The sequence below is a fragment of the Pygocentrus nattereri genome, chromosome 8 (assembly GCF_015220715.1).
Source record: "Pygocentrus nattereri isolate fPygNat1 chromosome 8, fPygNat1.pri, whole genome shotgun sequence".
Lineage (NCBI taxonomy): Eukaryota > Metazoa > Chordata > Actinopteri > Characiformes > Serrasalmidae > Pygocentrus > Pygocentrus nattereri.
This window is the reverse complement of record NC_051218.1, coordinates 17066694-17079980: the sequence shown is the minus strand read 5'-3', so window position 1 is coordinate 17079980 and position 13287 is coordinate 17066694. Positions and strand designations below refer to the sequence as shown.

At 38.6% G+C, this 13287-nt stretch overlaps 1 protein-coding gene across 1 annotated transcript in view; it reads right to left on the bottom strand.

The window, feature by feature from the left end:
* Positions 1-13287, bottom strand: part of snx25 (sorting nexin 25) — a 62110-nt gene that overhangs the window by 30766 nt on the left and 18057 nt on the right. The window contains exons 4-7 of the mRNA XM_017704077.2: positions 12875-13047; positions 6789-6963; positions 4231-4301; positions 828-1018 (exon numbers count right to left, since the gene is read on the bottom strand). Coding sequence (XP_017559566.1) covers positions 828-1018; positions 4231-4301; positions 6789-6963; positions 12875-13047 — 610 coding nt within the window. The remainder of the gene's footprint in view (positions 1-827; positions 1019-4230; positions 4302-6788; positions 6964-12874; positions 13048-13287) is intronic.

The window sequence follows — 13287 nt, the reverse complement described above, 5'->3', positions numbered from 1 at the left end:
CCCTACACTGATGTTTTCATAGACTCCTAGCTATTACTACTACTAATAATACTGCTATTAATATTAGTAGTATAATCACTTGTGGGTAGTTTGATAAACCTCCCAAGGTTTCTTCCTCAGTTCTGAGGGAGTTGTTCCTTGCCACTGTCGCCCCTGGCTTGCTCTTCTTTTCTGGAATTCTGTGAAGCTGCTTTGTGACAACATCCGTTGTAAAAAGCGCTATACTAATAAATTTGATTTGATTTGATGATACCAACTAATATGTCTTGCATATATTAAAAAGCATTGGTGAAATCAAAAATGTGACATAGTGCTCGATTGGCCTTCATTATTTTGACCAAAATAAACTGCTTTTGTTGAATACTTTGGATCATCAAAACACCCACAAGAACACGAATCTGAAACTGTTTGGACAAGCCGTTCACAGCACATATTAAAACACTGATTGGTTAGAAGGCTTATTTGTATACTACAGCCTTCTGTTGTATCAGTAATGCAAAGGGCAATATCATGATACAATTAACAAACAAAACACTTTGCAGCCCTAATAAGAGTGGAAAAAACATATCCTGCTTGAAACAGGATGTGGCAGTTTGGAGAAAAATACTGGAAATGACCAGCACAGTCAATCAACCCTCACTGATGTCATTTTAAACTGAGAAGGCAAAATGCAGAAAGTGCAAGCTCCCTTATTTGTGAAGTTCAGAGCCTGCAATGTTCATACCGTTTCACAAACATTCCATGTTTACAGCGTTCATGTAGAAGAGCATTTCATTATGCTTTGAGGTACCTCAACAATCAAGACACCTCTTTCAGGCTCTCCTCACCTTCTGTCCCTGAGGCCCAAATCCCTCGTCCTGGTTGCCATCATCCTGCTGCTCGTAGTTGGGGCCCTCCAACAGTCGGATCTTCTTCTCACACTGCTTCTTAGCCACCGTGAGTTGGTTAATATAGCGTTTGATATCCCTAGTTCCTAGCAAGTCTGCCTTCATAGCAGCTACTTCCTTCCCTTTACTGTCTATAGAAGGATGGAGAGGGAGAAACAAGACAGTAGGGAGGGGAAAAAAAAAACAAAAAACAATGACAACAGTAAGACAAGAAAAGCAGGAGGTGACAAGAATTCTGATGGGCTCTGCTGGAAGAAGATGAAAGAGAAACCATCATTTCAGGCAATAAAATAGGGAGTAGGAGGACAGGCGCCACACTGTCTTGCATTTAGCTTACATTTGTCTCACGTTTAAAGTGTGACTTGCAAAGCAGTGAGCTTCCTTATGACACAAGCGAGGCCCCAGTAACACCAAAACCATCAACCAGCAATGATAAAATATCATAACCATAAATCCCTAAAGACAAACATTTAAGTGAATTTTTGAGATGATGTGTTAATTAAATCTTTTATGAAAGACTTCAAATAAGACTATTATGTTTACAGCATCCATAGCACCACTACAACAGCATTAGTTTTGGCTTCTCCTAAAAGCAGTAAAGCATAGATACAACCCCAAAAGCTAAAGGAGCAGAAAAATGAGCAGTCACTGAGGACAGACGTCATCTCAGCACACTCTGTCTGAGAGCAGACAAAGCGAGAGCAGGAAAAAAAGCACCAAAAGAAAAAAGGCAGCGGTGGGGGTGAGAATTAAAGTGAGAGAGCGAAGAGAACAAGAAAGAGTGAGGGAGAGAGAGACAGACAGGAGAAAGGGAAGAGTTTTCACAGTGTCTGTTGCTTTAATAGAATGTGACACAGTGACAGCTCTGTGAGGATTTATCGATTGCTTTATTATTGGGTGGCTGGAGCTGCCAGGTGTGAGGAGAAAAAGATGGGGAAAAACTGCCCCATCAACAACCAGCTTGACAGAACATACAGAGAACACCCAGTATATACACAATATAAACAAAAAAGTATATACAAAAAAGAAAGAAAAAGATCGTGAAGGGTTCTTTAGTAAAGGTACGTTTCGAACGGTCATGCTTAAATGGTTCTTTAGACTGATGGAGAATGTGTTGTATATAATTATATATAGAGCCTTTTTGAAAATAGTTCTATATAGCATCTATTGTTATGATGCCAAGCTTGTAACAACAGTAGAACCCTTTTGGTGCTATATAGAACCATTGTTGAAAAGGTTCTATATTAGGTTCTATACAGAACTCATTGTTCCAAACTGAACCACTGCTTTTATTAAGGAACATAATTATATATCATTTACATTCAGTTCAGTTCACTATGTTTTTATTCCTGAACAAATGTCTCTGCTTTCTCAAAAGACCTCACATTTTAACATAATGACTTGCTCAAAATAATTCCGCTGAGTAATTTCCTCTTCCTGGCAAATATTCATGTGCATCTCTAGTCTAAGTATGTCTAAAAGGCTTTAGAAACCTGGCAATCCAAGGTTTCTTCTGAAATCAAAGGCATTACTTAGGGAGTTTTAAATTATTTTCACTTAAAAAAAGAGGCAGCAAAACATTTGCATACGACTGTATTTCTGCTAAACCTTTGTGCTAAACCTTTCTACAGTGACTTCATATTCCATTAAATCCAAAATAGCCATTTCCTCAGAGAACAAGAGAGAATGACAAAGAGCAATATCGAAACGCAACACAAAACGGTCAGTGAGTGACATTTAGTTGTAGAGCAGTTGCTATGTTTTATGGACTACAGAGTAACTAGAAGAGGACAAATTAAATGCCATCTCTAGCTAGCACAGCCTTCTGTCTCTGATCACATTTAATGAGCCAGCAAGCCAATCTGGTTGCAATTACTGGCCTGCCACTCTCACATAAGCAAATAGCTGGACTGAATGAAGTGGAATAGCTTTGCTAGAGTGACTGAAGGCACACCAGCTTCTTGTTTACCTGTGTTAGGATGAGTTTCACCAGAGGAGTCATAAACACACTACACTACATAATGACAAATCAGAACACAAATGCATGGAAAAATTTCACACCGCTAACTGAAATCATAACTGCTGAACTAGAGTACCATTAGCTTCAACCTTGCTGGTTTTAGAGGATCAGAGAGAGAAAAATGCAAAAGTACACTGCGGACATTTGTGGACTAGTCATGATTTAATTTTCTCAAAAGAAGGCTTTTGAAGAGATCTGACAGAAGCAGCTATACAGCACATAGTCACCTCTGAGGAAACTGATTTAGTGTATTTACACCTAAACACAGGACTGTGTCTGCGTATTTCATATTTAGTGCTTGACTTTTTTGCCCATGGCTATGTAGAGCAATGACTTCCTATTCATCCAACTGAGAGTCGTATAGCCAGCGCATGACTGTTGTTTTCTTTTTTCCTGCCACTCTATAGTTACTGATAACACTAATATAATGACAGCAAGCTACTAACTACTATATATGACAGGTAGAGGTCTACTACCCAGCTTGATAAGGGTCGACAAAATAACAGGTTTCGGCCTGGGTTCCGGCTGATTTTTCACATTCAACAAAGTGCTCTGTTCGGGTTGGGTCTTTTCTAAAGAGTATTTTTGTTTTTATTCAAAAGTATATCTTATGCATTTCTTCTATCTGCTACTGTTACAGTGAGTATTCTGAATAGATCCAGATTTTGAAGCGCGAGACCCGAGTCACAATCATACCAGGGACGATGAGAGAGAGATGTATCGAGTTGGTGGAGAGGTTATAGTGGATCTCAGCCAAAGTATATTAATCATTTCAGCAGGAGCAGTAGCAAGAGGAACTTTAGTGCAGCAGGACTAATAGCTGATCAGATGAGGGTGGATGCTGTTCTCTGCCAGGCATGTTCAGTGCAAAGCTATGCAAAATACTATTATTACAGAATAGCGTTTTTGTTGCTTAACACAAGGAAGCAAAGCATTATAAAACTATGTCCCCAGTAAATTATCTCTGTTCATGCCATTGTCTATGAGCAGGTTTGGTTCAGCATTGGGTTTAAATTTAGCAATACCAGCCAGGCCTGGATGGGCTCAGGTTTAAAAATCACAGGCACGGGTCAGGATCAGGGTTTAATTTTATGCCCGTGCAGACCTCTAAGTGGGGAAATAAAAGCATGTTCTCACCAACAACCACGTTCCATTCCAATAAAGTGTTGACATCCAGTGTAAGATTTTGTTGTGTGATCCCTCAATTCTTTTGAAGTGTTTTTCATCATTCACACTTGATATATAAGAAATTAAAATTAAAGAAATTAAAAGAAATTAAAAAAGAAATTAAAAACGTGCCAGAAGGACAGAAGGCAGGCTTACCTTTCTGCTTCTTGAATTGCGGAATGCTGCTGAGAGTGGTCGCCCGAACGATCTCCACAACTATCTGATACCTAGAAGGTTTAAAAGCACCACCTAATTAATCACAAAGCAATACTAAGTGCAGTCACAACAAGTAACAAATCGAGGAGACTCCTACCCTGCACAATCACGGCTCTGTCTGGGACAGGAGAATGATTTTCTTTAATTTCATACTGTCTGCAGTGCAAAATTACAACCAAAATCACCTAAACTGGTGATGGAATAGGCTATTAAGATCTCAGATAGTTTCGGGTTTCATTCAGGAACATGAAGAATTCCTCCAAGGACATAATATCAATGTAAATGAATGGGATAAATTGTCTTGCAGACAAAAAAAAGAAAAAAGAAAAAAAAAAAGAAAAAGCGCTGAATATTCATTACAGACTACTCCCTCCAGCTCTTAAGGGGGGAGGAGAAGAGGGATAAAAGAGAACAAGAAAGATGTATTAAATGAAATGAGCTCATGAAAGTCAAATTGAAGCAATTTTAAACATTCAGAGACCCACTGTAGTGCAGATTGGAAGTTTGGCAAAGGAAAATGACATTCTACATAACATCATGTAGAAAAAGAAACTTCATGATCAGCATAAAGCATGCCTAGGTAAACACAAAGCTTAATGTGATGAGTTCTGATCAGATAAAGTGTCACTGCTACCTTCAATTGAATAATTCAGTGCTTGCAATAACAGCCTTTTGCTCAGTGATTAGACACCATATTCTTTGACAGTGCCATGCTCAGCCCGAATGACTCTTGAACATCTGAAGTATCTCCTCTAATATTCAGACTGCCGCTGTTTCTTTTTTTTCCCCTTTTCTTGTCTTACTAAAGGGAAAGACATCAAAGCTTTGTACCCTTCATTTTGGCTCATCTTCTTAGCTGGCTCTGCTTTATCCTACGCCTTGTGTTTACGTGCGCTGCCTAGCAACAGGCTCATTAGCTGACCCCATGGAGCAATAAGATGGCTGGGAGAAGATAGTGACGTTCTGCCTGGAACACCTATTAAATCACCACATCATGGGCGCTTTCTTTTCCTCTCCACAGTGCAAGACCCATAGTCTTCTCTTATTAAGGCACAGACTTCAGAGGCTAATTAATCAACGTGTAACAGAAGTCTGCTTTATACCATTATCTGAAATCCTTAGAAGCAACTTTTACTCGTACTTGAGGTTGATTTAATTCATGACAAAAGCCTTGATTAAAGTTCCACTGACTTAAAATGAAACGAAACAAAAACGAAGGGGGGTCGTTGCTATGGAAGTAAAGCTATTAGGTGAAGAGCCCTACGATAACTTCTGTTTAGTGTTCATTTAACTCGTCGGCACTGTTGACACTGTCGATTAAAGCCTTGAGATGAGATCTAGCAGCATAGTGTGTACGGAAATTGCTGGCAGCGCAAAACTGGAAGTCCTTTTTTTGCATTGATCTTCACTTCATTATCAATATTTCTAATTTTATATTTTGCTATAGATTGGTATTAACAGAACTGTATTGTACTTAGACATGTGCTTCTCTGCTTTTAGTAACACTTGCCAAACCCAATAGTCCTTTCAATACTTTGAAAAGAAATCACAGATCATAGCAATCATATTTTAAAAGGTCTTTCACTGCCTCTGCTCTAAACAAGACATAAGACTGTTATGCTGATTAAAATTATGAACAGTTGATAATTGTTGAAAACCCTTTAAACTAGTCAATACAAACATGTAAAAAACAGCTGCTTCAATGAAAATTCTCTTCGTCAGCATGGGGATCTCTATCCCTCAGTTACATATTAGCATTTTCAAACAGTGTAAAAGACTAAAAATCGCAGCGGTGATGGAGATGAGGGTCCTGCACACTCATTCAAAACACCACCCCTCTTTCATTGGTGTAGATCATCAATAACACGGAAAACTTTCTGAGGAGTCTTCAAATGTCACTATCTTATGACTCATTGCCATTTCATGCAGAGCCAAACTCAGGAGCTGCCCTACAGCGCTTCATCGCACTGAAATAACAAATCTATATTTGGTCTCATCTCACATAAGCTGAAGTAAATCTTACTAAAAATGTATCTTGCAGTACGTATCCCAGCTATATAGCTTCCGAGTAAGAAGTGAAAGACTACGAAGAATCCTTTATTTCCAATTACCCTGAGTGGAGAGTATAAAGATGAATCACAATGAGAGATTCTCTATAAGTGAGTCATCCAACATGGCAGCCTTCTGAAATTACCACAACTAATCGATGGCTCCTGCAAATCATAGATAACAAATTCATTTTACAAACAAAAGGGCAGAAACTGGTGTGTAAGATTTACAGCCATAGGTTTGCTGTGTGGGCTATTTGTAGTGCTTAATGAACCACTGCATCCACGATTTGCACCAGACACAAATATCACAAGAAAAAACATGTCATATATACAGGGTTTTATAACCAGCGTGACAGATAATTCTGCAAAACCATCATGTGAATGAGAAAATGAGGGTTGATGGCACAGAGTCGAGGAAATAGCGGACAAAAGTGATGTGTGTCCCACCTGAGCTGTTTGAGGAAATCGATGTCAGTGCTGTTGCTGATAAGTTTGAAGAAGTCTTCATAGGAGTCTGCGTAGATGTACGCTTTTTTTTGCTGCTCACGATGCTCCAGCAAAGCCAACAGCATTTGGTTGATATAGTCAGGATCACTTAGCACCTCCACCAATGGCTTTAGCACTGAGAGAGAGAGAGAGAGAGAGAGAGAGAGAGAGAGAGAGAGAGAGAGAGAGAGAGAGAGAGAGAGAGAGAGAAAAAGATTTAAAAAAAAGAGAGAGAGAGGGGTCATCCTAGTCATCTATGGTAAAAATAAAAATTTCAAGACTGGACTTGTTGCACAGGTGGCATCCTATCACGGTACCATGCTGGAACTCGCTGAGCTCCTGAGAGTGACCCATTCTTTCACAAATGTTTATAGAAGCAGTCTGCATGTCCAGGTGCTTGGTTTTATGCACTTGTGGACATGGAAGCGATTCGAACACCTGAATTCAATGATTTGGATGGGTGAGTGAATACTTTTGGCAATACAGTGCATCTGAAATCCTGAGATATTTAGAATAAATTTCCTCTGGGAATGCAACTGCAGGTGAAATAAAGGTGATGATTTGCTTTTGTAAATTCACATTCTACCTCTGTACATTTTTTTTATAGTGAAAGTACTTTTTTTAAACCGTGTATGATTAGTTAATAAAAAAAGAACATTTCAAATGAAAGGAACCTGTATAAGCTTGCCCAGAAGAAGGGTGCCAGTTTCTTGATTTTGCCAGTCAGTTGATTTGATGGACTCTACAGACCAGACCATGTTTACCATACTGGACTCGATGATGTGTTCTGAGATTTGCTAGCAATTTGGTAGTATTATTACCTTTATTAATAACCTGTTTTCTGCACAGATGGAATGTAATACTGTGGACATCCAGTGGTTCACCACAGTTGTTTGGTTGGAACCCAAAGTATAGGTAAACTAGCACATTACATATTATAAGTATAATTATAAGCAAGCAGAGATGGCAATTGTAATACCTTAAGGGGAATATTCAAGCTATAGGGATAGCTCTTTAATGCTCCCAATGTACTTCGCAATTCAATTTGTATCACAAATATAATTTATGGTGATACTTCTGCAAACAATAATTACTTGACTAAATTGACATTTTATTTAACTTCTCATTTTATGCTTTCCTTGTGTTGCCTGTTCTTTACTATGAGACAGCAGTATGAATTTAAAACACGCATCATCATCGAGCACTAATGAATCACATACACAATTAACTATTTATTTATTTATTTTCCTAGCGAGTTTAATCAAGTCATCGTGACAGTTCTAGGTTCATGTCTACTCATATACACAATTGGGCACGCACACTGCTAGACTCACTGATCCACATCTATACACAAAATGGTCTAGTGCTGTCTTCAGAACGTAAAAATACCTTAACCTTAAATATCTTAATCTCTTTATCATCCTTTAAATCCTCCAAACACCCTGCAACCACTTTCGTCTTCTTAAACATTATTAAGGAGAGAGCTTAATCTTCCAGGAGCACAACTCACAAGACGCTGATATGCCAAAAGCAATGTAGTAAGCATCAATGTCAACTCTTCAGCAGATGGCCGAGAGCCACTGGTCCATTACAGGGAAACAAAGCTGGATGGAAGAAGCCTCACTCTGCAAATTAGTGCCAGGCTGCCAGTCTGAGAGTGCAGCTGAATGCACATCCATCCACAACCACTGAGCTCTATATTTCACACAGTGAGTGAACACTAAGGGGAAAAGATTGGTAGATTTAACCAGTGGGTTCTACTTAAGCTAAAAATACAACATGATGACTGCAGATGTTGAGTTAGCTAAGCAGTTAGCTAAGCAGAGCTTAAGAAATAAGTCAATGATGTTTTAAATGGTGGAATTTATTGCGTTATGCTGTCCTTTATTGACATCTAAGAACACTGACAGCTACTGTAAAGTTAGTATGCAGGCATGAGCGGATACAAAATTCCATTCAAGGATTATGCATGTACATTTGCATTAAAGCTAATCTAAGTATGTACTGGAGGAACACTACATTAAGTGAACGTTTGACAATCACATTTCAACCTGCCCTCTCTGTGACTCAATCCTAAATTGCCTTTTAATAATGATTTCATGGCAAATTGCAGATAACTATATCCGTGATTTGATTAGAAGTATGATTGGAGAGGAAGCCAGGACAGCTACAGTAAAAGCAGGGACAGACTTCTGAACAGTTCACAATTTGCAGCCCATGAGCATACAAGGCTCTGAAAAAGAACAGTGCTTGCTTCTATCCCTCAAATGAAATTATGGACAGATAAAATGAAACCAGTTGGGACGTCTGAGCTCACGCCAAAAGCAAAGTTTCCAAATCTAATTAGCAGGTCTTAAAGTGCCCTATACTTGCCAATGCCAGTCAAGGCTTTACATGGGCCCAGGTCAGGGCAAAGGAAAACAGTTCACTATAAAAGTGGAAGGTAAAAGCAATCCTACTCTCAAAACAGATATAAAAGGCAAAAGATTTGCCACCCTTGCTTTGGTCGACGAGAGATGTTGCTTAGTAACAAAAAAAGATTAAATTAGACTCTGTGAGTACATTTCTGTCACCCTGCTGTTTTCAGTGAGTCTGCAAGACAAACATATCCCCCTTCCTCTGGGCACCTGAGCCACCTCTGATCAGTAAACCCTGCCCACACTGTCTGCAAATAAAAACACACAGCACAGGAGTCATCTGTTCACTACATCCATGGTGGCCTTTTACAGATGACCAATAACAAAAGCAATCAAATACTGAAATCATTCCTATAGATGGAAGACACAGTTAATAAATAAATCATATTGATTCTGAGGACTCAGTAGATCAATGCTAACTGACATTGAATCCATAAGTATTTAAAAATAAACACACAGTAATGAAGCAGACTACTGGCCTTAGGAGGTGGCTTCCTGCTACTTATTGAACCTTATAAATCACTGGTTCCAAGCAAGAATCTATCGTTAACTGCCGACAGCTGTAAAAGCAGACAGCTGTAGAAATCAGGCTACTACTTGGATCTTCATCCAACAAGTTTAGTTTCTCCTCTCTGATCATTTCATTTTAGACGGTGCTGTGCATCTTTTGACACTGCAAGGTTCAAAAACACAACCAAAGAAGCTTCTAAGTCAATTTTTCAGCATGCAAAACACTGTAGAGGTATTTGTCAGTTCAAAATCAAACAGAGATGTATAACTCATGGGCAAAATTCTCATCATCAGGACACAAGCATCACAATACTTGTTCTGCAGTTACTATACATTACAGTATAATACATGCATAATGCTGACAAGGACTGATATCATGATTAAATCAGTGCTCCTCTGGTTGGATGTGCCCAAGTACAAACTCTTCTTCTTTCTTCTGTATAAACCAAACTAACCTCTGCTTCAAGCAAATACAAGAAATATAAACTCACAAAAGCACCATACACATCTGTGCATAATGAAATATTAATAGCTATTTATAGAACTGTACAGACATTTTTGTGCACTTTAACACTGGTTAAAAATGATCAGCATTCCCTGAGCAGCGTTTCTCACAAAAGACTAAAAAAAGACTAAATATATATTATTTTCTACGTAGGCTTACAAAACCCAATAAATATACATTTAATTTCTTTCCAAAAAAAAAAAAAAAAAAACACCTTATGTTAGGTTTGTTGTGACAGTAGCCATTACTGCTCCATACTTTGTACTACAGTGAGTGAAAATAGTCATGTTATATGTTTTTATAGGCTAGTACTAAAGACTAGTAGTTTTCAGCTGTGTATGTGCGTATTTAATAACTGACCTTTTAGCTGAATTCATTTACTTGCTGCATTGTTAGTAAATAAAATAAAATAAAATAAAATAAAATAAAATAAAATAAATAAATAACTTACTGTAACGTAGGGTACATCAGTGATTTTACGGTCTAATTGTGTTCCTTAAATATTTAATCCCCCAGGAGAAAGGTGCATATTTGTACCTTTGGATAATCTAATGATTTAAAACAAAGAAATGAACAATATAAAATGTTCGGAGTCAAGACAAGTTGTGTAATATAATCACAACAGAATATAATACAATTATGTTCCCTGACTAAAAGATACTGAAGACGTACCCTTAAGGGTACCACCCCAGCGACGCAAGGTTTACCATTCTAGTGACAGATTAGTACCTTTTTTTCTGAGAAGATTCAGGCATAACACAGGGAAGCACTTTCCAATGCTACGGATCATCAACCTAATTATGCTACTTTGGTGCTATTATGTTTTTTATGTATATATTTATTTTTTATCTTTCTTATCTCAGCTGTAACAGCAGTCAGGGCAGCAGGGAACCGGCCCCAGAGCCGACAGTACATGACTGAGGTGTCCTTGAGCAAGGCACCTAACCCCCAACTGCTACCTGGTTGCTGCGGATAGGGCTCCCCTCCGCTCCGGGCAAGCGTGCTCTGTGCTCACTAGTGTGTATGTGGTGTTTCACTTCACGGATGGGTTAAACGTGGAGTTGAAAATTCCCCATTGTGGGACTTAAGGGTTAATTAATCAGTTGTAGTGCAAAATCTAAAAATCTGTAAAAAAAACTGCAAATACAATGTCTTTATTCAATATTTGGCATAATATTTTACACTAAATCTAGCTTAAACTGGACTAATCTTTCTCTTTTTATAATGAAACATGCAGTTAGTCAGTGTTGTACGAGTACTGACCATATACACAATATGTTCAGAAAAGCCTAATGTGTTGTACTGTGACATAATTTATCACAGTTTTATTTAACAGTTAGTTCCTGCCACGCAAGCTGATTGGTTGAGAAGCATCTAACCGTGATGTTTTTTCACTGTATCACTCCACTGAGACGCCGTTACTAAGCAACGACTTTGACAGCTGTAGGAGACGCTCAAGCCTTTTGAAAGTTTTTACGCCTTACTTTGCACACAAACAGAAAATGGATACTTTTAAGAATACATTTGACCAACACCCCTGATTTGGTCAGACCCTGAAGATGAGACTACACCAAGTTCCCAAACTGTCATTACCACTGAGCAAGCTTTTCAGCCGGCAGCTGTGACAGAAGAAAACAACCTGAAATTAGCCAGAAAAACTGAACACCAAACCAAATGGGCTATAATACGCTTTACAGTCTGGATGGAACAAAACAACATTAAAATTAATCTAGAAAAAAATGACAACACTGTGCTGAGCGTGATATTGCGGGAGTTTTATGGTTCAGTCCATACTTCAAAAGGCGAGGCTTACAGCACTGTGCAGCGAGTGAGTGGAGTTCGTTCCTCTGACGTAGCAACAAGCTGCTTGTTAAAGAACTATAATTTGGTCGAAGGAACTGCTAACATTAAAACATTAAATGCCATGTGCATGGCCCAATTTATTTATTTCTTACTTTATTTATTTAACTGTTGAATAAAAGCAATGGAACACTCGAGGTTGTGAGTTCCAGCGAATAACAGCCGTGATGTTATTTCGCGATAACACACTCCCTCTCGTTTATTGCTTAAATATCATCATGTTGTCCAGACCCACCATCGCATAATCTCAATTATTAATTAAAATGTGTGTATTGTGGAAACTTGTATCAGAATAACAATAAAAAAAATATAGTGTAGCCCTTTTATGGTTTGGTTGTTGTTTACAAGCTGTCTATGATTGGTCTTTTTATAACATATGCAGTTGTTTGTAGAAGTACTCATAGTACCCATAATATACACAGCAGAAGGCATGCTGATAATAAGGATCACAATAAATGACAACATATATTCACACTGTCCAGCCCTACTAACATGCATCACCATCACACATAAGACACATGAACATTTACACTGAAATGGGTACAGAACGAAAGGGAAATCATCATAGCAGTAAATTAACCTGTTGGTTTTCAGCATTATCATGTTATTGTACTTAAACATGTAGCCCTGCTAAAAACTCAACAAAGAAAACACACATTGTATATTTGATGCCTGCTTTGTGAAGAGACTGTAACATTCCTAACTGTGCGCAAGTTCAATAAGTACTTGAGGTGAGTAAGAGCACAAAGGGTCACCTTTATTGGCAATGACCTCGACCAGGACGAGGCGGAGGCTGCGACAGCGAGCGTCACGTGCAGGCAGCACACACAGAACTAGCAGGCGCGAGCAGCAGCGCAGAAACTGCAACTCATCCTCAGGACTGCGCAGACACGGGTGCAGCGGCAAGGGCTTCGGCGACTCCTCCTGCCTAAAGATGGAGGTTAAACAGGGCCACAGGAAGTGATTAAGGGAGACAGCAGGGATGAAAGCAGTGAGTAAGTGACGGTAATTAAGAAATGTGGAAAGAATGCAGGACGGAGTCAGAGAAAGAGAGACAGGAAAACAGTTAGATGAAAATAATAGCAATACTTCTTATTCATATACCATCAAAGCTGCTTGACAAACAAACAAAGCATAGAAATAACACGAGTAACACACAAAGAGAACA